Genomic DNA, 25,703 nt, shown 5'->3' on the forward strand with positions numbered 1-25,703 from the left:
GCGGGCGAGGCCTCCTCCCAGAGCTGGACCGCTCCTGGCGGCCGCCTGCAGTCTTCTGCATCCTCAGCCTCCTTCCTGGGTCCCAGTGAACGTGTGGGTGAGACTCCTCGTTCGATATTTTCCTATTTATTTTTAAATTTCGGTGACATTGGGGGAAACGACAGAGGAATGAAAAGAGAGAGAATGAGAAAGAACAAAATGGGAAGGACATTTTCTGTTCTGAAAATCCAATCCTTGGGGCCATAGCTCCCATCGTTAATTAAGATTAAATCTCCAGAGCATCTGTGTAGAGAAAGGCTGCAGGTCTGGGCCCTCGCTATGCTGTTCTGCAACAGACATCTGGCTGTCTGGGCTTCAGCTGCTGTGTGCGGATGGCTGGGAAGTGGGAAAGGCTTAGGTAGCTGAAGAGAAGACAGCCAGGTCCCTTCATCTTCAGGGAGGGAGTGAAGGAAGGAGGGTGTGGGGCAGAAGAGGGCCTACAGTTGCAGTTATCCACAGAGCCTAAATAATGAATGATTAAACAAAATGAATTTAGGCCCAGCCTCACCTCATACTTGGTGCCCCACCCAGAAATGAAAGAAAGAAGCACCTTTTCCTAGATTTGAGATCTGATCCGTTTCATCTGGGTTATACAGCAGGAAAAAAAAAAAAGATGAATCGTTCCGTAGTTCTTACAAGATTTACCTCTTGGTTTATGTTTTTGGAACCTGCCTTCTAATTCATCCCTTCAGCAAGAAACTTGTCAGCTCTGAGTTGGTTCCAAGGAACAATTTATTGCACACATTCTGTTTGTTTTTAATTAGTTATTATTATTATTATTATTATTGATTTTTTTGAGGCAAGCTCTCTCTCTCTCTAGCCCTGGCTGTCCTGGAACTCACGATGTAGATCAGGTTGGCCTGGGACTTAGAAATCCACCTGCCTCTGTCTGCTGAGTGCTGGGATTAAAGGTGTGGGATACCATGCCCTGCCTTTCTGTGTGTTCATTTAAAAATTAAAATTACGTGTGTGTGTGTGTGTGTGTGTGTGTGTGTGTGTGTGTGTGTGTGTGTGAAGATGAATTGCAGGAGTCAGTTCTCTTCTTGTACCATACGGGTGCTGAGGACGGAACCCAGGTCATCAAGTTGTCTAAATGTGCCAGGGTGCTCTGTTTTCCCTTTCCAGGTGTTAAGCCAAGAAATGCCATTCGTGTCTGTTTTGGGAGGTGGGGGTTGGAGCCACTACTTAAAATTCACAAAGCAAATGGAAAGTGGAGTTAGACACTGGGTCTTTCCCACCAGCCAGACTGCAGTGCTGGGAGCATCTCATCTTCTAGTCCCTCCACCTCCCTGCCCTCCTCTGACCTCTTTTTAGGAGCACTTCCCTCTCCAATCCCAACCAACATGCAGAAAGGAAGAGCTAAAGCTCTCTGCTATCTTTGGGTAGCTAGCTGATCAGGAGCTCAGGTAGCCTTCCGTTTAGGTCAGTTATGTGCTCGTGAACACATTGAAAAATGGCACCACTATAACCTCTAAGTAAAGATAAATTTTGTGTGTGTGGTATATTTGTGTGTGTGTGTGTGTGTGTGTGTGTGTGTGTGTGTGTGTGTGTTCCTGTTGAAGCCAGAGGAGATTGTTGGACGCCCTTCTCTGTCATTGTCAACCTTGTAATCCCTTGAGACAGGGTCTCTCACTGAACCAGGAGTTCGGCCCCCTGTTGACTCCAAGGGAGTCACCGCAATCCTCCTGTCTGGAGTACAAGCTAAGGCTCGGGGATCTGACTTAGGTCTTCCTCCTTGCACAGAAATTAGTACCCATTCCTGCTGAACCATCTCCACAGTCCCCTAAAAATAATTGTAAATATCGATGTTGAAGAATTGTTTCAGAAAAATACAGTTCCCAGCTATCTGATCCCAAGGACAAAGTGACATAGGTTGTTTGTTCATCTGCCATGCTGGAGATCCAACCACGGAGTTTGCATTAGCATTCCTTTATAGAGCTAAACCTCCATCTCCCTCAGATATGCTCTCTAACAGCGAATGAGAGAGCACAAGAGAGAGAGAGCGAGAGAGCGAGAGATAGAGACAGAGAGAGCAAGAGTGAGAGCAAGAGAGAGAAAGACAGAGAGTGAGAGAGTGAACAAGAGAGAGAAAGACAGAGTATGAGAGAATGAGAGAGCGAGAGAGCAAGCAAGAAAGAGCAAGAGAGAGTAAAAGGGAGAGGGAGAGAGAGAGCGAGAGAGCGAGAGCAAGAGAGAAAGCGAGACAGAGAGAGTGAGAGTGAGAGAGAGCAAGAGCAAGAGAGAGGAGAGCAAGAAAGAGCAAGAGAGAGAGAGTGAGTGAGAGTGAGTGAGAGAGAGCGAGAGAGACAGAGAGAGAGAGTGAGAGAGGCTGAGTGTGGTCACTGGACAGACTGAGGCAGGAACTCTAGTGAGGACTGACTGGGATGGGAGGCAGTTGTCCACTGGGCATGACGAGGTGCCATCTGTCAGCTGCAGGGACTCTGCCACAGAGCAGTCAGTTCTTTCTCTCAGTCCTGGTAAACCTGTGGTTGGGGAGTGTGGGATCTCTCCAAGGGCTCCTTGGTTTAAAATAAAGAGACATGTTCTCTTTGTCTCTGCCTCTGCCTCCTGGGTTTTAAGATCTGCTAGCCCCTAAAAATCACCACACCTGGCAATTTCACCCGTAAGTCGTTTGTTTTCAGATTTGAATTCTGGCCCCTTCATGAGCCATGCCTCACTCTAGATCACCACTATGTTGCTTTGGTGACTTCTTGGGCCAACTCCAGCTCTAATCTCTGTATTCTGCACCGCTGCTTCCTTTGTCCTGGTGAAGAGAGCTTGCTGTCACCAGGATCCATCCACACCCCCTGTGCTGTCACAGCCCATTAGCAGTGGCTTCCTTTCCCCTCTGAGATGTTCTTGCTGCTCACCCAGCTCCCTGACCCTCCCCCTCCCCACCTTCCTGGTTAACTCGCCCCACCCCCACCCCCTTGCAAACCAGCTGCTGCCTCAGAGTGACACACAACATGCAGACTCTCAGAATCTCTGCATAGCAGGAATACCAACCAGTGAGGCTTCTAACTGCGGTCGTGCCTCCAAGCCAGAGCCCTCTAAGACAGCTCACATAGGAGTGTTCAGTCAGTATGGAGCGCAGAGAGTTCTTGTGCACCAGGTGCTGCTCTAGGCATTGGGAATACAGCTCAGTCGTGGGGACGCTTGGGTTTCTCTGTCTTTGTTCAGTCTTGTGTTGTAGCACAGGAATGGGTGGGTGGAAGTACTTACCACAATAGGTAGGACGGTAACCAAATAAAGGGTCCAATCTTCAGCTCTTACAGTAGGAGCGTACGAGGTCTTTATGAACAACCGCCCCTGCCACCAGGAACTGTTTTCTTTGCAGGCAGATGGTGCAGAATCAGTCTCAGTGTTGTTTGTATGTTTCCTCTTTACTAGGGACCGAACCAATGGCCTTCGTATGTGTATGAGACAAAAAGGCCTATGTATATGGAGCAAGCACTCACCCACCGAGCTCTATTTCCAGCCCTCTTAATTTCTTACCTTGAGAAAGGACTTCCTTAGTTGCCCAGGGTGCCCTTGACTGCACTCTGTAGCTCAGTCAAGCACTGAACTTGCAATTCTCCTGCTTTAACCTCCAGAGTAGCTGATAGCGCAGGCCCGGGCCACCAGCCTGGCCCACTGAGTTCTTTCATTTGTCCACCCCCAAATCCAGTGAATGGGACAGATTGCTGGAGAAGGGAAAAGCTTTCATCTGGAAAAGCAGCAAACGAAGAAGGTGGTGGGGAGGTGCCACTCTTCAAAGGTTCGTATAGGGAACCTATAGGCCCCAAGGCTTGTATAGGAAAAGGAAGACGGAACAGGTGGCCAATAGCATTGAGGTGATGGGCTGAGCTAGATGGGATTTTCTTTTCTCTTCTGCGGCAGTAACCTTGAGTTAACATGTGCTTTCATTTTCCAGGCTGTGTGCTGTCACGCTTTTGGTGAGTCAACTATCTTTCTGCAAGTTAAATATTTAACCTTAGGGGCTCCAGAGTTAAGAGCACTTCCTGATCTCCAACAGGTTCTCAGCATGCATACTGGGAAGCCTGTAACTCCAGCCCTGTGGGATCTTGACTGCTCACCTTTGGGCTTTCATAAGAACCTAAAATTGTGCACATGTTCATCCTCACACATACATATGCACACACATGACAATAAAATCTTTTTCAAGGACTGGAGAGATGGCTCAGTGGCTAAGAGCACTGACTGCTCTTCCAGAGGTCCTGAGTTCAATTCCCAGCAACCACATGGTGGCTCACAACCACCTGTAATAGGATCTGATGCTCTCTTCTGGTGTGTCTGAAGACAGCTACAGTGTACTCATATAAATATAATAAATCTTTAAAAAATAGTTTCAAAAATGTAATGTTGTGTGTATGTGTACATGTGAATATGTGTGCATGTGTATGGAGGCAGGAGGACAGTATAGGGTGTCATTCGTTGGGAGCCATCGACCTTGGTTTTTTGACACAAGGACTGTCTTGGCCTGTGGCTTATTGAGCAAACTAAGTTGGCTAGTCAGGAATCCCCAAATCGGGCTATCTCTATCTCCCCACTGTTGGGATTATAACAGCATGTGTTCCATGACCTCTGGCTTCCTGGGGCTTGTGCTCACAACCTCAAGCTTGCGTGGCAATCATTTCACTGACTGAAGCTAGCTCTCTATTCTACTGCTTAATGGTTTGTTTGTTTGTTTGTTTTTGAGGCTAGATTTCACTAGGTAGCAGACCAAGAACTCCCACTATAGACCAGGCTGATCTCAGACTCACAGAGCTCCGCCTGCCTCTGTTTCTCAAGTGCTGGGATTAAAGGTGTGCACCACTGTGGCTGCCTGCCTGCCTGCCTGCCTGCCAGCCAGCCAAGAAACTTTATAAACTTTACTTAAAGTTACTGATTTGTAAAGTTTACATGTTGTCTCAGCTGGTTTTTCCCAGGAATGACTAACTCTTCCAGTTAGGCATTAAGATGCAGGCTGGAAAAAGTTGACCATGAGAAGCAGCACTCTCAACGTTAGGTTGCTTCAGGGGTACCATTTACACCACCTCAGCGGGAGACTAATATCATTCAGCTGCATGGTCTTCCAAGTTAGTAATTGCTTTTCAAAAGAATATTACTCATACTCATTATGTATGAGAGCTTTGCCTGCATGCATATTTGAGCACTGTGTTCATGCTTGGTATACCCTTGAGGTCAAAAGAGAACACTGGGTCCTCTGGACTGGAATGTAGAACAGTTGTTAAGCTACCACATGGGCGCCAGGTACTGCACTTGGGTCCTTTGCAAGAACAGCAAGTGCTCTTAAGCAATGAACTATCTCTTCATCCCTCCTCCAAATCAGTAGATCTGTAAAAGTAGCGGCATGTGAAGGGCCAACAAAGATGGCTCACCGGGTAGGGGTGTCCTCTGACAAGCCCAAAGACCTAAATTTGATCTTTGGGACCCCCATGGTGGAAGGAGAGAACCAACCCCCAAAAGCTCTCTTCTGCCACTTTATGTGTTCCGTGGCCCACAAATGTGCCCTCACTGCAATATACGTAGTAAAAAAATAAACACAAGTGAGTGAATAACAGAAATACAAAGGAAAAGGCAAGGAAAGAGAAGGTTTACTGTAGATAAAAGGGAGAGTGTAGCCAGAGTGGGTATGACCCTGAGCTGAGCTAGTGGGGTGAGATGGGAAGGGAAGAGGGGGGGAGGGAAAAGGACAAGAAAAAGAGGGGAGCCAGTTGCAGGAGCCAGGAGGCTAGGCTGCTGTATTTTTGGGTACAAAGAGAGTGAGTAACCAAAATGGTTGCCTTATATAAACTACTGGGCTGGAAAGTTCATGGAAGAGGGCAGGTATACTAGCCATAGGGGACTGTAACAGGAAAGGTCTGGGGGACTACAGGGAGAACCTAGTAGCAGGATTCACTTTGATATGTTAAATAGGCACCTGGCCATTTGTCCTGGGTTTGGAACCTCACAAAAAGCAACTGAAGTTGTAGAATGTGTCAAATTTTACTCTAGTTACAAGAGGACAGAGAGAAGCAAACTGTGTCCTGATTGTGCTCACTGCCCCTTCACAGCAACCAGCTGGAGGCAGGGAGGTTTTGCGTTTGCTCTACCACAATTCCAGTCACCTAATACAGGCCTGAGCTCAGTTCCTTCTACCTTAGAGGAGACTCTGCAAGAATGGCTGGTAACTTTTGATGGTAAAACCATAAACACTTTGTTTCCTTGTTGATGGCATACCTTACAGTGGTCAGTTATAATGAGCAGATTTTGGCCAGCCCAGACCGGTGATGTGTGATCCTTGAGTGACAGACACTCAGATCGGGGTGGGGTAGGGTGGGGGAGTGGGAAGGGCAGTAAGTCAGACGCAGGGCACATTCCACCGTGTAGTGGCAGACTTTGGAAAGACAGCCCTCCATACTTGTACAGTTGTAGCCACAGCAAATCAGCTGCAACATGAGAAAGAGGCAAAAGACCACGCCTAGGATTTTTCAACAGCACCTGATTGGAAACTTCTTGTCCACCAACAGTGTGGCATGTGGCCAGTCCACAGTTTGTTTGGTTAGTTGTCTGCACAGTCATTTATTTAAAATTGGGCCAATCACCTAAATTTAAACCAGAAACTTTCCCATGAAACTTTATACAACTCATGCCAAACAGACCAGCCTTTTTTAAAGGCATTGGTTGGACAGTGTACTTGGTGGCTGCAAGGGAAAGTCACAGTAACTTCCTAGTTGATGAGACTCAAGCCCTCGTCTTTCTAATCACCCCTGCTACTTACACATCCAGCTCTACTGTCAAGGTTTGGTGCCATTGCCTTTATTAACTCTTTCCAGTCAAACCTCAACCCTACTCACTAGTTACCCTGCAGTGCACATGAAAGCACAGGCCTCTAGGTTCCCTGGTTTCTGCATCTACTAAAGCTGTAATTTAAGCTGAATTATCTGAGTAGAAGAATGTGCTGGATTAGTTGGGAGCAGAGAGGTAGTGTGAACAGACTGTAGGGAAATAACACGACATTGAACCGTCCACGATGATGCAGAGAGGCAGTTCTACAGGTTTGGCATGGAGGTAGACCAGTAATCCCATTGGTTACATGGGATCTGCCTGGCCCTCCAAAGATGCTGTAGGCTTACTCATTTTAAGGGTTTGAACTTTGAAGATTTTTAGTGATATATAAGTAACTTCTATTTAATAAAACATCATTGTTGACCCTCTTATTGCAAGCATCAAGTCCTATTCCTATTATATGTACTGGGCTACACTGAGCTCCTCAATGGATTTCTTTTCTTTCTTTCTTTCTTTCTTTCTTTTTCTTTTCTTTCTCTCTCTTTTTTTAAACTTGTTATTTCATACCTATGGTTGTTTCACTTGCGTGTCTGTCTGTGCATAACATATCTTCCAAGAGTATGTGGAAGCAGAGGAGTGTGTCACATTCCCTGAAACTGCTGTTACAGATAGTTGTGAGCTGCCACATGGGTGCTAGGAATTGAACCCTCGTCTTCTTGAAGGGCTATTGGTGCTTTTAATTGCTGAGCCATCTCTTCAGACCTCTAGGGGATTTCTGATAGAACTTTAGCCAGTATTCATGGAATAGTTCTTTGTATTGGATAGTTGAGTTTCAGAATTTCTGGGCTTCCCAGAAGAATCAAAATGACTTAAGTTATCCATTATCAGGGATCATGTCGTTTTGTGTTCTGAGTCCAGAATGCTCCTTAAACTTTGTGTATATACCAGTGATACAGCAGAGGGATTGAGATATAAATTGCTTTGGAATTTTGAATTTCTATCTGCCTATATTCAGAAAACCAAAATTGTGGATTAATACAAGACTCCCCTCCCCACATAATTTCAGTCTGAACAAAAAGAATATATGGTCCTATACTTAAACTCTTTCTGCGTCCTTCTTCTGCTGTCACTAAGGGGCTGCTTTTATCTGAATGGACTATGGAAGGACCATGTCCCAACTCCTAAAAGAGAAATAGAGGGAAAGACAGTAAAACTGCATACTCACATCCATGTATCCAGACACTAATTGCTGGGGGGCTAGCCCTGGCATTAGTCTTCTTTCTCGTTGGTTCTTCTTGAGGCAGCAGAGGGGGAAGAGCGTCAGTGGAGGGAAGACTTTGTCTTACGAGATACTTAGGGTTGCTGTATAATAATAAGTTTACTTATCTACATCTAAGTTACTGTGTTACTGTAGCTGATTTACTTATCTATGTCTAAGTCACTATGCTCTGCTACTGTAACTGACCAGCCTTCTGTGTTCCTCTGAGGCCAGAAACTGCAGTCTCTGGCATTTAGCACCTCATTCTAAAACAGCAGGAGATAAAGTAGAGGATTAATTGCTTTTCCCTATGCTTCTTGCTTGTCAATCTAAGAGAAAGTTTGGAGCAATAAACTTCTATTGAACCAAGAGAAGCGAATAGCGCTTGCAGAAGGAAAAACTTTTACATAGGCAAATATGCATAAACTTATATAATTTCATATACAGATTCATTTATACATTTCTACTCAAACCAGTTGGGCCTAACTTACATGCATCCTCACAATTACATTCTTATAAACACACATGCATACATTCTCACAATTACATATTACACACACATCCATACTTACATATTCATATAGGGCAAAAACCAAGCACGAGGGCAGAAAGAACTCACTCATTCTGGATGAAAGATGAGCTCCAATCTTTATTGCATAGAGAAAGAAATAGCTTCTACCCTTTTAATGCTAAATGAATTAAACCCAAGTTTGTGAGAGAAAAGGCTTGCTCCTTTTAATAAGACTAAGCCTACCTTAGTCTTGCTATTAAGAAAGGACCTGTTCTATCACATGGTAGGGAAAAACCTGCCTGTTCCTTCTGCTCTCTGCAGCTTCATCTTTTTTCCTCTTTTTCTCCGTATTCTGCACATTGCTCTCTTGTAGTCTCTAAGTTATTCCACTCTGCATTTCTTCTCAGCCCAGATCTTTTTAGCTCAGTTCTCCTTAGCTCAATTCAGTTCAGTTTTCCTTCATTCAGTCCTGGCTCTTCAGCTCAGTCCCCTCCAGCTCAGTCCAGTCCCTTCTCTTTGTCCTCTGCACTTAAACATCTTTTCAGATCACGTTACAAAGTTCACCACAGTTTATAAAAAAAATCAAATCATAAATTGAAATAGAAGTTTACAACAGAGAATGTTTACATGCATATCCATCAGGAGTAATTATTTGGCCATCCATCACCTGTCACAGCTCCACAGGTTCACTAAAGGTTTTTTGTTTTTTTTTTTGTTTTTAGAAAGAAGGAAAGAGAGAGAGAGAGAGAGAGAGAGAGAGAGAGAGAGAGAGAGAGAGAAAGAGAAAGATTTTTTAAAAGATTTATTTATTATATATAAGTACACTGTAGCTGTCTTCAGATATACCAGAAGAAGGCATCAGATCTCTTTACAGATGGTTGTGAGCCACCATGTGGTTGCTGAGAATTGAACTCATAACCTCTGGAAGAGCAGTCAGTGCTCTTAATCACTGAGCCATCTCTCCAGCCCCACTAAAGGTTTAAAACCATAACTAAGTTATTAGTGAAGTTTTGTGTAAATAAACCCAGTCAATATTTTATCCTCTGTCCTACCACCTATAATAAATCATTAGTTCCCCTTTTATGACCTTTGGTTAATTGTTTTACAACCTCTTGGAATGTGCTCTGAGTAGGAGAAAGTCTAAGAGCAATTAACTGGTGACACTTGGGAGACTGGCAGAGTTCTCACTGCAGTTTTGACTATCAGAAAAAGACTTAATAGCAGTCCCACTATAAAGGAGTTTAATAATCACTGACATAATTTTAGGAATTCTTATAGGATCATCATTAAGACTAAGAAGTCATCTATTTATCTATATAGCATCACTATAAGACAGTACATCTTCATAGATCTGCAGAGATCTGCTTCAAAGGGGTGGGCTATTACTCAATGATTGTTAATATAACAACAGGAAAAGCATTTTAATAGCAGGAATCTTTCCTAAATGAATCCCTTACAACCTTGCTTAATAAGGGTGAACCAGTCACAGATTATATAATAATCCGAGACTGGCCATCTCAGGATGATCACCTGCTAATTATTAGCTTGTCCTTGTATGGCTTCCGACAACTAATCATTTGATTGATCATGCCTAGCTGCAAGGGATGCTGTGAAATTCTATCTCCCCCAACCCCTCAAGATAGGGTTTCTCTGTGGAACTCAGATTGTCCTGGAACTTACTCTGTAGACCAGGTTGGACTCAAACTCAGAGATTCACCTGCCTCTGCTTCCTGAGTGCTGGGATTAAAGGTGTGCACCACCACTACCTGATGGGAAAGGTCATCTTTAATTAATTAATTAATCAATTAATTTTAATTATGTGTATGTCCGTGCATCTGTCTGTGGGTATATGCACATGAGTGTCAGTGCTGGACGAAGTCAAAGATTTCAGATCAGCTGGAGCTATCCAATGTGGGTACTGAGAAACAAACTTGGATCCTCTGCAAGAGCAATATGTGCTGTTAACCCCAGAGCCATCTTTCCAGCCTAGGATTGCTCTCTTTACCAGAGACATCATGTGACCCCCTGAAACCTGCATTATTAGAAAGGAGAAAATAGGACTCATTCACATTGGCCTGTAACTACAGCTCTGGAGGGATCCAACACCTCTAGCCTTTGCAGGTACCTGCGCTCATGTGTACAGTACTCCTTCCTAATACATACAATTAAAAATAATAGAAACAGAAGTAATACAGGAAGACAATAAATATAGGAGGAGGGTCTACCAAGTGTGGAATGGCTAGCACACAAAGGAACACATCAGCATCTTTCTTCTATTTCTCTTTAGTCTCAGCCTCAAAATAGGCTAGTGGTTAACCACGGCCCTTTAAAGCTTTTTCTTAAACATCGCTTTGTTGATCTCCCCTGTGACTACACCTCTCACAGAGCTTATGGTCACCTATGGAGGAAAGGCAACAAAGAGATGAAAGAACATTTGTTAATAATTAAATACTTAGTTACAAGTGCCGATAAGTTTTACACAGGGAAATTATCTTAAAGACTAAGAATCATGAAAGGGAAGGGGTCCATTTTTGGTTGTGGGAAAAGAAGGCCTTGGAAGAGGGGACATTTGAACTTAGGACTTAAGAGATGATCACGTGATGGAGTAGGGTAGTACAACATATCATCCAACGTAGGCTGCATTTAAATATGTCAAGGTGGAAAGGATTTGGTGCTCTTGAGAATACAGTCAGCCAGAATGGTTGCAGACAGTAGTTGTAAGGGAGGTGATACAGCACAGGAGAGTGATGTTACGAGGCCTCGGGCCACATGGAAGGTCTGGATTTCATTTTATAGTAATGGGTTTTAGGCAAAAAACAAAACAAAACAAAACAAAAAAAAAAACCCCAACTCCCCTCCAAAAAAAAAAAAAAAACCCAAAAGACAAAACCCCATGATTTTATTCAGCTTTTTCAAAGGTCTTTGTTTCTTTGTGAATACAAAGTCTCACTAAATAACCCAGGCTGGCCTCAAACTCATGATTCCCCTGCCTCGGCCTCCTGAACTCTGGAGTTTCAGATGTATGTTACCATGCCTGGCTCCAAAAATCTCTTTTAATGATGAGTTGAAGGACTGACTAAGGCATCAATGACTAGAAGCCAATGGCTTAGAACCATTTTTCTCTAAGCATGAGTCCTAGAGCATCTTTTGATCCCCTGGATGACCAAGAGTCCAGTTTGAGGTTAATGTTCTATGGGGCGATGCTGGTTACCAGACTCTGACCTGGTAATAGAGATAGAGGATGGGCAAGCATGATCCAGAAAGGAGAACAAAGTTGTGCTTCGTCTCTTGATCCTACTAATTAAAGTTTTGGGAACCTGGCAGATTTGTTTTCCTCTTGTAGAATCCAAAAGACAAGAGAGAGATTCAGAATGTGTTTCTCACACCGAACACCGCAGCATTTTTTTTTCCAGAGGTGGGGACCGAACCCAGGGCCTTGCGCTCACTAGGCAAGCGCTCTACCACTGAGCTAAATCCCCAACCCCAAAGTTTTATTTATTTTATGTATACGAGTACACTGTATCTTTCTTCAGACACACCAGATCCCATAACAGATGGTTGTGAGCCATCATGTGGTTGCTGGGATTTGAACTCAGGACCCCTGGAAGAGCAGTCAGTGCTCTTAATCTCTCCAGCCCCACACCACAGCATTTTATGTGTACAAAAGTCAGAAGGAGAATTAGACTGTCTTCTTTTTAACACTTCTTTCCATCATCCAGAGTACTTATGTATTCGTTACTCAAAAACACTCATCATTTATTTCTCCTCTGACCTAAGAAGTCAACAGGTATATACTGACTATCTGTTATGTGTCCAGTCCACCAGTGGCAGAGAAGAATACGGCAATTCCTGACCTCTGCAAGTTTACAGTCTACTTGGAGGGACGAGGGAGAGCTCATAATGCCACTCACAATCCGTGACATGAAATACTGCATAACTAAGAACTAAGGCTATAAACAGAAGGCAATACTGGGGTTAAAGGTGCATGACCATGCCTGGCTTTTACATGGGTGCTGGGGATTTGAGCTCAGTTCCTCTTGCTAGCAAAGCAGGAGCTCTTACCCACTGAACCATCTCTCCAGCCCCTGGCATGCACTTTTGTTGTTGCTGTTACTTGTAATGACACTTTATTTGGTGTTGGGGAGTCCTTACAGAACTTGTTGCACCCCTCCTCCCTTCAACTCATACAAACTGACTAGCAGAAAAGTGTTTACCTAGGAAGAAAATGCAGATGCTATCCGGGAGGTGGAGCTGAGTTCAACTAGATTCTTCGTTGTTGTTGTTGTTGTTGTTGTTGTTGTTGTTGTGTTTTGTTTTCAAGACAAGGTCTTACTATGTAGTTCTGGCTCTCCTGGACCTTACAATGTTTGCAAGGCTGGCCTTGAACTCAGAGATTGCTTGACTCTGCTTCCTGAGTGTTGGGATTAGAGGAGTAATGTGGCTGTCCAGCTGGTTTGAACTAGTCTCTTAAAGAATGATGGAGACAGGTTGACACCTCTGTCTCCTGCGCAGGATATGTGTCGGCCCGGAGATCTCCGTAATAATCCTCGCCTTTGCTTATTAAAAAAAAAGAATGATGGAGACAAAGCCTGGAGAAATCCTCCATCCAGTGTGGGGATTTCCCACCCATGATCACTGTAACCAACCACAGTGTCACTGTAACCCCCTCATATCCCTATAGAAGACTTGAGCCAAGTGAAGGAGGAAATTGGAATAGAGTGTCCTCTGTTTTCCTCAGGGCTCACCTTGAATAAACTGACTGCTACTAATTTCTGTCTACGCTGGGTTTTTAACACAGCAGTGAGCAAACTGATCTTAGATCTGGCAACACCGGGAGTCCACCTGTGGTTGAGTAAGCTTTGCCTGTTCCTCTGCAGGAATGGCAACACACCCAAGTCTGATGGAAAGTTCCTCAGGAACAGGCTGCCTGCTTGTCTATGAGGGCTGATGCCACTTTTTGACAGAACAGTCTGTCAGACAGTGGGCGTGAGTCTGAGATTACTCTAGTGTCTGTGACAGAGCCTCCCACAGCAAGTCTGAGGCTGTAGTTGGAGAAAACGCTAGGCTGCTTCTAGGACGAGGATGCTGGGCTATTTCTGTGTCTCTGACATATTCGTGCTCGGTTTGTATTACGCATTGCGTTGCCTCGTCTGGTACCATGTTCAGTGCGGTTATTTGTGTGTGATTTTTAATATATTTATTATTTTTTGAACTTCATGTATACAGTGTATTTAGATAATATTTAAGCTCTGTTCTGTCCCATAACTCCTCCCAGATCCACTCCCAGGACCCCATCCCATGTACTTTTAACAAAATCAATTTTAAATTTGAGAGGAGGCAAATGGCCTTCTTGTATATTACTAATAAGCATACTATAAATTAGCTTAAGAACCACAGTGGTAGCTTCTGTTAGTATGGAAGTTTCTAAACTACCAAAAAATTTTTCATTTTCAAATGTCTTATTATTGAGAAGAGCTGGACTCTGTGTGTGACCCTGCCTCCCCAGGGCCCCCAAGGCTGTATGCTCCCAGTGACATTTAGCTCTCTGCTAATTCTGTTCCTAATTCTCCACTCCCCCCATCCCCATACGTCCTTCTCATTCTTTCTGAGTATTTCTATGGTTCCAATGGTGCACACACCCTTCAGCCTCTATGTATTCTCACTTCTTTAGTCTCTCCTCCCTTCGTTTGCTTTGAATGGTCTCAGTGTCTAGTGACACAGCAGAGGTGGGCTGTGGATGTGGATGAGCGAACACAAGCAGAGCTTAGAATGCTGTTCAGTCTGAGCAAAGCCCATGTTTAAAAATGGTGTGTCTTTGATATTACCACGTGACAGGGAGGACTTGGGGTCACATTTCATCAAATACAACACACACAGCTGTTGGTGGTGGCTTTTTGTTTCACTTCTATTTCTGTATTTCCAAACTTTGGTTGCATTCATTTTCCAGGGAATGAAAATTTTGACCTTCCAAGCATTAGATAATTGTCCTTTGCCCTTTCACCTTATCCCGTAGTTGATTTTCTTTTGTGATTCCGCAGTGGATAAGCAGATTGTGGAGTCTTGCCTTTGTGTCCTAAGTCCTTAATCATCCGCCTGAACTAAGCCCAGTGCTTATAGATAGCATTCTTAGAGGTGAGGCTTAGAGGAAGAAATTCTATAGCCCTTTATTACCTGATCATGCCTGATTGCCCTCAATAAACAGCATGAACCCACAGGTTCTCATCTTTTACAGAGGGCACTGTGTTTAGAGGGAGTTATTTGCACTTGCATAATAACCTTGTATTTTAAGAAAAAAGGCACCGAAGTGGAGAGATGGCTCAGTGGTTAAGAGCGCCGACTGCTCTTCCAGAGGTCCTGAGTTCAGTTCCCAGAAACCACATGGCAACTCACAAGTGTCTGTAACTCTAGCCCTACGGGATTCAATGCCCTCTTCTGGCTTCCATGGGTATTGCATGGGGTTGGGGACTTAGCTCAGTGGTAGAGCACTTGCCTAGCAAGCGCAAGGCCCTGGGTTCGGTCCCCAGCTCCGAAGGAAAAAAGAAAAGAAAAGAAAAAAGGCACCGAACCAAAACAATAGAAGAAGAATATGATCAAAATTCATGGTTTGAACATTATTTTAAATAAAAATAACTTGTATTAATATTGCTCCTTGGTTTAGAGAGTGTTCTATTGCTGTGAAGAGACACCATAACCAAGACAACTCTGATGAAGGGAAGCATTTAACTGGGGCTGCCTTATAATTCAGAGGTTTAGTTCATTGTCCTCATGGTGGGGAGCACAGTGGCAGACATGGTGCTAGAGAGGTAGCTGAGAGTTCTACATCAGAATCAGCAGGCAGCAGGAAGGAGGAGCAACTGGACCTCTCTTGAGCATCTGAACCCTCAAAACCTACCCCCAGTGACACAGTTCCTTCAACAAGGCCATACCTCCTAATTCTGGTCAAGTATCACCGCTCCCTAATAATCAAGCATTCAAATATATAAGCCTATGGGAGGCATTTTTATTTAAATAACCACACTCCTGCAAAAAAAATTTAAGGAACCTTGATGGAGTTTTTAATTTTGAATGAGATAAACAAAGTTAAGAACACTGAGAAGTTAAAAACATTTATGCTTAAGTGTAACCGATCCCCTAAGTTGTTGGGCTGTGAATTCATTGGGCTAAGGAGCCCACCGATTATCTCCAGGAAGAGTCAAAGCAGACGGACTCCCCAATGAGCTCAGTCAGGACTCCTCACCAAAACGGCTCAGCACTGAGGGACCTACATGGAGTGGCTGGGAAGATGTGGTCCTCCTGAAGGGTAAGGATTCCAAGTTCCCTCCTTAAAAATGTATATAGGTATGCAGCCCTATTCCCTAAGTGTCTGTTTAATACAAAACTGCTTCCCACTATCCACGTCCTTCAGTAAAACGGACACCCAAGAAGCTGTAGGACCGTGATACAGGCGATCACTTTATACCTCCCTAAAGGGCACAGATAACAGCATGGAAGGCAGGCTGGAGAGATGGCTCAGTGGTTAAGAGCACTGGCTGCTCTTCCAGAGGTCCTGAGTTCAATTCCCAGCAACCATATGGTGGCTCACAACCATCTGTAAAGAGATCCGATGCCCTCTTCTGGTGTATCTGAAGACAGCTACAGTGTACTTATATATAATAAATGAATAAATTAAAAAAAAACAAAAAAACAGCATGGAAGGCTTTGCTATGACCCTGTGCTTTCCTGACTAGAGTGTCTGCTGTCCTCTGCATCTCCCTTGCCTGTCTTCTGGGCACTAGGAATTTCAAGCTAAGATAGGGAATGAGCGTTCAAGTAAATTAAATGCTCAGAGCTTCAGAGCTGAAATGGAGTGTCTTTTGTGTCCCACCTTTTTTAGGTGTGCCAAGATGTTCTTAGGGAGGGTGCAGGGGGAAGGTGAGTTACAAAACTCCTCATCTCTTGCTGTCTCTTCTGGGTTAGAGAGATGGCTCAGCAGTTAAGAGCACTGGCTGCTCTGTTCTCCCAGAGGTCCTGAGTTCAATTCCCAGCAACCACAGAGTGGTTTACAACCCTCTGTAATGGGATCCAGTGCTCTCTTCTGGTATGCATACAGACCAAACATTCATTTATAAAATACATTAATAAATTCCTTAAAAAAAAACAAGCAAATGCTCTTCCTTATTTGCCCTGCCTCATTTTAGGTGTGATGGCTGAAAACTCCACTAGGTGGCGCTGCTATAGGCAAAGAGATGGAAGACCGTTTGTAGGAACAGCAAGATCCGAACAGATTCAATGATGTTAAAGAATGGCTTTAAAAATTACATAGAACATTGCTATTGTGAGGTTGTAAAAAATTGTGTGAGTGTGAGTGTGTGTGTGTGTGTGTGTGTGTGTGTGTGTGTGTGTGAGAGAGAGAGAGAGAGAGAGAGAGAGTGCTTTAGGGGTGCTGGTTCTCTCCTTCCATAGATGTATTACAAAGATTGTCAGTCTCAGTGGTGCCCTTGCCTGCTGAGCCATCTTCTAGTCCTATTGTGAATTTGTCTAATATTAATTTTTAAAACAGTGAAACAGTGTTTTTGTTTTTTTTGGAAACAATGTTTCTCTATGTAGCCCCTGGCTGTCCTGGAACTGGCTCTGTAGACCAGGTTGGCCTTGAGATGTACCTGCCTCTGCCTCCTGTGTTGGGACCAAAGGCCCATGCTACCACCTCCTGGCTCTGAAACAGCATTTTAAATAATCGTATTTATTTATTGTGTGCACACACACGCATACACACGCACACATGTTCATGACACGGTGAGTGTGTGGAGGTCAGAGAATAACTTTCAGGAGACAGTCCTCTTCTTCCCCCACAGGGGCTGGAACTCAGGTTGTAGGCTTGACAACAAGCTCCCTTACCACGGAACCATCTCACCAGCCCCACATTGTGAGTTACTCTTGAAAGTAGGTGATGGCTGTCAGGAAGACGCATTAAAGTGTGTCTTACTTGTATGTAAGTTTGCCATCTTCCATAATAAAAGGCTTCCCCTTATAAGTGTTTGACACTTACCATAATGACAGTTTTCCCCCTGTGAGTAGCTGGTTAACTAACTATGACAGGTGGGGTGTTGCTAATGTTCACCGTGTAGCAGCAGCAGCAGCAGCAACACAGGATTCCTTGGGATGGCTCAAGCTCAAAAATGGATTGCAGCCTCCTGAGAGGTCATCTGGGTTTACGTCAGAGCTCATCTGTCTTGATTCTCTTGGTGTGCTTTTAAGCCCCAGATAGAGGCTCCTAACTTTCTCCTAGAACAGCAGTTCTCAACATCTGGTCCCCTTTGGGGGTCAAACGGCCCTTTCACAGGGGTCTCATAACAGTTAGCCTGCATATCAGATATTTGCATCACAATTCATAACAATGACAAAATTACAGAAATAGTAACGAAAATAATTTCATGGTTGGGGGGAGGGGTCACCGCAACATGAGGAACTGTGTTAGAAGAGGTCCAGCATTAACAAGATTGAAAACCACTGTCCTAGAAAAGCAATACTAATGCAGGGTTAGTTTGCAGGCAGTAAATAGTGTGCCCACATTTTCTCTAAACGATGCTCTGTCTTTTCTTTTCTTTCTGGCTTAGCTGCGGAACAAAAGAATGTTCTGCAGTGTTGAAAGTGAAAGCAACCCAGATTCCTGAAACTTCCCGAGGGCATTTTGTACCAGGAGTCGGGTTCTTCCATAGCAAGGTAGATGGGGTTAGTGAGGTTTCACTACCCTACTTCCTTTTGGGTATTGTTAGAATGTATTCAGAATGTAGTCAGAAGTCCAAAGTACTGGCCCCTGCCAAGACAGTCTCCACTCATGATGAGAGGAAGATTGGGTTTCACTCTTACCTGCCTGTGGACCTCCTCACTGACGCCCACACTCTGCACCCTTTAACTGGACTAACGAGGTTTTTGTAATACCACGTTTATTCTGTATTTGTTACCGAAAGAGGATTTCTATGGACCCCTCCCTCCTACACTGATTTCCCAATTTATCTCCAGCCTGCCCTATATGGTTCCGGCTGATGCCTTTCTGTTTTTCAGGTCGCAGTCATCCTCGGGGGCGTGTCTGCATAGTCCTTTCTGGGTGGAAGCCGTGTGATGTGTGGTGCTTGAGTTTGCGCAGACAAGCCAGACTCTTCCGTAAATTCAGCTCGTTCTCAGACCTAGGATGGAAGACTCAGCACCGGTGGGAAGCCAGGGTCAGCTCCCAAGCCCCCACCACGGCTCACTGAGGAGGGCGGTGGCTGCTGTCCTGGCCCTGGATGGGGAATCCACATTGGGCCGTAGGAAGAAGAGGAGGAAAGACTCTCGCCCAGAATCCATCATCATCTATCGGTCAGATAATGAGAAGACGGATGAGGAACCTGACGAATCTGAAGCTGGAGATCGGCCTAAGGAAGAAGAGGGGGAGGACTTCCTGGACTACCCTGGAGATGATGGTGAGTCTTTCGGGAGCCCCTGGTTCAAAGACAGGAAGAAAACCAAAGTGGGGTTAGCCCTCCAGCAGATGAGCACCGGCTTTCTGGCTTTTTCTTTCTGATGATGCATACCTTGAGGGGTTGCTGTCTTCACTCATTAAACTGACAATAGTTACTTAGCCTGCAGTGCTGTAGTCCAGACGGGGCGGGATCCCTACCCTTTCACAACTGCTAGTGTTAGAGAAGTGGTGTTATAGGCTAATTAATTAACATATATAAAGAACAACAGTCATTATCTTTCATAATAATTGTGAACAGGCAGCCAGGTGTGGTAGCTTACACCTAAAATCCCAGCACTTGGGAGGCTGAGACAGGAAGATCATGAATTGGATGCCCTCCTTGGGTATACAGTGATACCATGTCTCAACAAAACAAAACAAAACAAAACAAAACAAAACAAAACAAAACAAAAGGTAAAACTGAAAGAAAGGAAGAAAGGAAGGAAGAAATAAAGGAAGAAAGGAAGGAAGAAATAAAGGAAGGAAGGAAGGAAGAAAGAAAGGAAAGAAGAAAGAGACTGTTTTAAGTTTTGAAGTCAAAGAGATACAATATTCCTTCTTCACTTTTGGGAATGTCAAGATTTGTGTGAAATATGATATCATCATTAGGTGGAAATAGATAATACACTCATACTCCTCAGGCACTAGTTAAAGTCACATCCACCACACTGTAGGGACCTGGTCAATATTCATGAAGATACATAGTATGGAAACTGTGTGATACAGAAATTCTTAGGAATTCCACCATGAAATTTCTATCTGTGTCCTCCATTTAAGAATATCAGGGAGTCTGCAGGTTATCTATGTTAAGAACCATCGTGCAGTACTAGGTAGGCCTAGGCATGCAGAAGGACAGATGTTAAGACTCAAGTTCAGAGTCGACAACGTGAGCAGTCTCCCTATGCTCATCGCTGAGCGTTTAATCTGGGAAGACAGTGAACACGATGACCTCAGGTGGTAATAATCATTCCAAAGACAACCCAACCTTCAATAGCAGGGAGATGACCACTGGCAGAGGGTGGCGGGGAGGGTCTATGTACCACAGAAGACCTCTCCAAAGAAGTGGCATTTGAACTTATCCAAGGAACACGATGACCAGGAAAGAAAGATGTGGAGCAGAGGGGGGTTTTGTGTGTGTTTTGTTTTGAAAACAGCAAGGGTCTTGAGGTGAGAACAACATTGGCCTATGGAAGGGGTGTTTCTGTTAGTGTGCAGATAGAACCAAGGGAGGAGGTGAAAGGTTAGCAAGGGAAGCCAGGCTAGAGCTTTGCGCATCTTGAAAGGGCACAGTGGAGGGCTGGGAACTGTCAGAGCCAGTGGAAGTCACGGGGGACTGTCAAGCAAGACAGGCATTGACTTACATATTTTTTAAATTTTTTAATTACATATGTGTGTATAGTATATATATATGTATATATATATATAATATTGTGTGTGTGTCTGTCTGTCTGTCTGTCTTAGGGCTTCCATTGCTGTGAAGAGACACCACAACCAAGGCAACTCTATAAAGGACAATATTTAATTGGGCTGGCTTACAGTCCAGAGGTTTAGTCCTTATCTTGTCATGGCAGGAAGCATGGTACCACCCTGGCAGACATGGTGCTAGAGGAGCCAAGAGTTCTACATCTTGATTTGAAAGCAGCCAAGGGCTGGAGAGATGGCTCAGTGGTTAAGAGTACCAACTGCTCTTCCAGAGGTCCTGAGTTCAATTCCCAGCAACCACATGGTGGCTCACAACCATCTGTAATGGGATCTGATGCCCTCTTCTGGTGTGTCTGAAGACAGCTACAGTATACTTATATGTAATAAATAAATATTTAAAAAAAAAAAAGAAAGCAGCCAAGAGGAAACTGACTTTGGCAGACAGTCAGAGGAGACTGGAATTCCATACTGGGTGGAGCTTAAGCATAGGAGACCTTAAAGCCCACCCCCACAGTGACACACCTACTCCAACAAGGCCACACCTCCTCTAACAAAGCCACACCTACCCCAACAAGGCCACACCTACTCCAACAAGGCCATACTTCCTAATAGTGCCATTCCCGATGGGCCAAGCAGGAGTCTATGGGGCCAAATCTACTCAACTCATCACTCTGTGTGTGTGTGTGTGTGTGTGTGTGTGTGTGTGTGTGTGTGTGTGTGTGTGTAGAGTGAGTGGATATTTATAGCTTAGACTTAAGATTTAGGTTGTCTTTAGACATGAGATACTGCATTCCCCATCTCAGGGAAACCCAGAGCTTGACATGAGAAGGGAGGGGGAATACACACACACACACACACACACACACATACACACACACACACACACATTTTATGCACAGGTCAATACTCATAAATAATGCCTTCATAACAGGATCCTGAAGTGGTGAAGAGGTTCCAGTCTCTCTATTACAGAGACTATGTCAAAGTTGTGGTCCAGACAAATGTAGAAACAATAGGAAGGACCTGTTTATCTTGCTCACAGTTTTCTCAGGGCCACACATGTGGAGGTGGCGGCCTCTGTGGGAGTAATAGCAGCAGAGATTGCCTTCCAAGGAGATCCATTTTAAGTCTGCTGCTGACTCACTCGCTGTGCTACTCCCACTCAGGCCGGGCCTCAGGATGGCACTGAGATGAACCGTGGATTCTTCAGTTCTTGATGCTTATCTCCTTTGTGTGCTGCAGGTATGTGGAACATGCCTCTGGACAGTCGCTATGTCACACTAACTGGGACCATCACACGAGGGAAGAAAAAGGGTCAGATGGTGGATATCCACGTCACTCTGACAGAGAAGGAGCTGCAGGAGCTGACCAAACCCCAGGAGCTGTCAAGGGAAGCAGCACCCGAGGGAAGAAGGGCCTGTCAGGTGGGGGCAGACCAGGGGCCACATGTGGTCCTCTGGACACTAGTCTGCCTGCCTGTGGTCTTTGTCCTCTCCTTTGTTGTGTCTTTCTACTATGGCACCATTACCTGGTACAACATCTTTCTTGTGTACAATGAAGAAAGGACCTTCTGGCATAAGATTTCCTGCTGCCCGTGCCTCATTCTCTTCTATCCAGTGCTCATCATGGCTATGGCCTCTTCCCTGGGGCTTTATGCTGCCGTGGTCCAGCTCTCATGGTCCTGGGCAGCATGGTGGCGGGCTGCCTGTGACATGGAGAAGGGCTTCTGTGGCTGGCTCTGCAGCAAGCTGGGTCTGGAGGACTGTTCTCCCTACAGCATTGTGGAGCTGCTGGAGTCTGATAATATCTCCAGCAATCTCTCCAACAAGGACCCCATCCCGGAAGTAGAAACCTCTACTGTGTAGACCGCCGGTGACTTCCTTCCCCGGCCCTAGTAGTAGTCTATAGTCCATACTACGGAATCTAGAGTCTTTCCTTAAACTATCTAATACCCTCTATAGTCCTGGAAAATCCAAGTTCACACTGGTGTATCCCACCATCTTCATTATTTCAAGGTGGTGCAAAACAGAAAAGCGACTTGTGCCAAAGCAGTTCATTTGAAATACAAATGCTTCTTGACTCTTTGCCCTAAAATGACTGCTTATGTGGGATATGAATCGTAAATTTCTTCAGGGGCCCAAACGTGTTATTGGTGACTATAACCCAGGGGAGTGTGTGCCTAAATGTGACAGAAAATATAAAGAGGCTCAGAGGTGACAATCTACCAAGAAAATAGATGGGAATGAAGCAAGACATTTAGGGAGCTAGGCTACTAATCTAAAGACTGTGTGCATTACTGTATTTAGATAGAACTGCATATAACTAAAGCCACAAACATCAGAGTGCTAAACAAGAGAGAAACGCACATCATTTTTATACATATGCTGGAGGCAGACCATCCCAAGACTCTATTAAATTTTCTGGAGTTCACAGGATAGCGGAATGTGATCCTCAGTGCTCCTCAATGTTGACTACATCTCTAACTGTCATACCAATGGAGATGGAAAGGAGAGCACACTCAACCTGTTTAAGGAGGCTTTAAAAGTCCACCCCCTCCCGTACTCCCTCTCAATATTTATTGTCTCTCATTGGCCACACTATAGTCACATGACCTCACAATCAAAGGATGCTGGGAAATGTAATCTTTCATCTGGGTAACTATATTCTTAGATGATTACTGGGGTTATGTGAATTTGAGAAAAGGGGAATAGTGGCTGTTGGGTAGTTGAGTACAAATCAACATCTTAGGACAGGTATTTAGATACATCCAGAATTCCAAATTCTAATGCAGCTTTATTTATTTGTTTGTTTACTCATATAATTATTTTGGCCCTAGTCTTATATGGAGAGTTTATACATAGATCTGAGTTACATGCACTATGCTTATGCCTTAGATAGTAGTATCTCATGTACTTGGCAACTTACCTTTTGTCAAGTGGTTTCAGGGTTCTTTGGGAAGACCCATTAGATAGGAGCATAGGTCATACAATCATAGCACAATTCTTCCTGGAAAGGAAGGGGAACAGGGATTAACAATATTTAATCTATAAAGATGGAGAAGAGAGAGAGTACATCTTCCAAATGCTAACCCAGCAGGGATCAGTAGCTCAAAATATAAACCACAGCTAGCCTGTGGTTTCACTAAACCCAGGAGCCTTATTCTCTCAGACCTTTATAACATGAAGCTTCTCTGACAGGGTTAGGAGTAATATAACAGATTAATCTAGATGGAAAGATTTTGGACTGGAGAAATAACAACTTCATTTTTAAGAGTATCCTGATTTAAAAAAAAGTTGAGTCCTAAGAGGTCAGCGAGTTTTGGGGTTTGGGTTCTTAAAAAGAGTGATGATCATTTTTTAAAATTTAATTTAATTTAATTTTTTTTTGGTGTGTGTGTCTCAGAAGGAAGTGCTCTGAAGCACTCAGTGAACCAGAGGGGTTGATCAAGCTCCCCAAAAGCCTGCCAGGGACATTTATTTAATGTATGGTGCTGAACTTCACTTTCAGAGAATTAAAAAAAAAAAAATCCTGTTACTAGTTTGCTCAAAAGGAAAAGAAAATGTATCCAGTATTTTTGAGGACAGCTGTGGTGCTTTCTGGTGCATTTCCAGAGATATGAATAAAATAAATGAAAATAAAGACAATGAACTCTGGTTAGCATTTACTTATTTTATTTTGGGGGCTCTCCAAAATAGCTCTGAATGCCGCCGTTTTCAGGAAACAGGTGGGCCTGTTGAGAGTCACATGGATGAGAGATCTTTAGAAGATTTTTTTTAATCTTGAGTGTATGAGTGTTGCCTACATATATGTAAGGGCATCCATGCACATCTGATTCTGAGGAGGTCAGGAGGGATTAGAGCCCCTGGAACTGGAGTTGCAGGTGGTTGTGAGCATCTCTGCAGGTTCTGGGAACCAAACCCAAGCTCTTGTGCCCTTAATTGCTGAACTGTCTTTCCACATCCTTTTTTTTGGGGGGGGGGGTTTCTTTTTTTCGGAGCTGGGGACCGAACCCATGGCCTTGTGCTTCCTAGGCAAGCGCTCTACCACTGAGCTAAATCCCCAACCCCTCCACATCCTTTTTTGAGGCATTCTCCCCCACCCCCCTTGTTAACACAGGGTTTTAGTTTGAAGTATTGAAAAGATTAATGGGCAACATAAAGTTTCTTTCCCTCACCTCACCCTTACTTACTTACTTGAAGCTTTATAAAACAAGGGCTTTAAAAGAAAATATTTGATAAAAGGAGCTAAGTGTGGCATCCCAGCAATCAATCGTGATTGGGATTTTAATGATGTTTCCGAATTGTCCATACAATGCTACAGCTGTCTGCTCTGAGAAGAATGTTCCATTGTTCTAATGCTTGTCCAGTCATCTCTTAAGTAGTGAGGGAGCCCTAGCTGGCCTGAGCATGACAAACATGACAGGCCTTCCCTTTCCCCATTCCCTCTTCCTTGCCAAAACTACTAGATTACATCCCTAAAGCTAGCCACCAACATCTATTTTCTTATTTGGCCACTTCCTCTTCCTGAATCTGACTACCAAAGTCCAACAGAACCCACAGCAGACCAAATTATGGATACCACCAAAGTCCAACTTGGTGAACCAATTAGTTTTATTGGGGCTGCTTACAGGAATATGGGTAAGGGGTTACTTACAGAAGCAGAAATGACAGGAACAGAAATGGAGCTGTATCACTAAAGCCCAACTCAGCATGGGTAACAGCTCACAAGCAGGGAAACCTGGAGTACACTGCCCAGCCTGCAGACAGTTCAACAGGTTGGATAGTGTCCTTTCCAAGTGACTCAGTCAGTAGCTTATTTTCTCTGATCATGACCCTAAGTAGTCTCTATTATTTATTTTTGGGAGTGGGGGCGGGTCTAGTTAATCTGGTCAGTTTCAGGGACTTCCTGAAACTATTTTGAATTGTTTATTTCTGTTTTAAGGAACTTCTTTGCAGGATGGAATGTTTGGATCTCAAAGGAAACTGCTATCTAGCACACTTAAGAGTGATACCAACTTTAAATATTTCAACAATTTAATTTACATTTTGAAGACTTTTTTCCCCTACTTTATTCATCATCCTGAGGGAAGCACGTGGTTTACAAAATTCAGTATGGTAGGTCTTACTTTTTACAACAACTCTTGTTGCAGTTTTGGGGTCATTCAGAGATTCATCAGTATGGCTCAAGTCTTGGTTTTAATAAAGTAGAGGCTTTTTACTAAAAAA

The 25,703-nt window shown here is 44.0% G+C and overlaps 1 protein-coding gene across 4 annotated transcripts; it reads left to right on the top strand.

The window, feature by feature from the left end:
• The first annotated feature begins 19 nt into the window (after positions 1-19).
• Tmem169 (transmembrane protein 169) lies at positions 20-24,131 on the top strand. Of its 4 annotated transcripts, NM_001432544.1 has the most exons (4): positions 20-97; positions 3,953-3,974; positions 18,621-19,018; positions 21,721-24,131. In NM_001432544.1, the coding sequence occupies exons 3-4, from the start codon at positions 18,748-18,750 to the stop codon at positions 22,341-22,343; spliced, it is 894 nt and encodes a 297-aa protein (NP_001419473.1). In that variant the 5' UTR covers positions 20-97; positions 3,953-3,974; positions 18,621-18,747; the 3' UTR covers positions 22,344-24,131. The 4 variants fall into 4 exon arrangements, with proteins under 4 accessions (NP_001419473.1, NP_001103044.1, NP_001419471.1 ...); NM_001109574.2 differs by lacking the exon at positions 3,953-3,974; NM_001432542.1 differs by lacking the exon at positions 3,953-3,974 and having other exon boundaries at positions 20-93.
• Positions 24,132-25,703: the final 1,572 nt, after the last annotated feature.

Source organism: Rattus norvegicus, chromosome 9 (assembly GCF_021556685.1).
Source record: "Rattus norvegicus strain SHRSP/BbbUtx chromosome 9, alternate assembly SHRSP_T2T, whole genome shotgun sequence".
Lineage (NCBI taxonomy): Eukaryota > Metazoa > Chordata > Mammalia > Rodentia > Muridae > Rattus > Rattus norvegicus.

Coding starts and splice junctions, on each gene's coding strand:
- Tmem169 (NM_001432544.1), top strand. CDS start 18,748: ATGGAAGACTCAGCACCGGTGGGAAGCCAGGGTCAGCTCCCAAGCCCC. Junction 19,019..21,720: donor GGACTACCCTGGAGATGATG/GTGAGTCTTTCG, acceptor TGTGTGCTGCAG/GTATGTGGAACATGCCTCTG.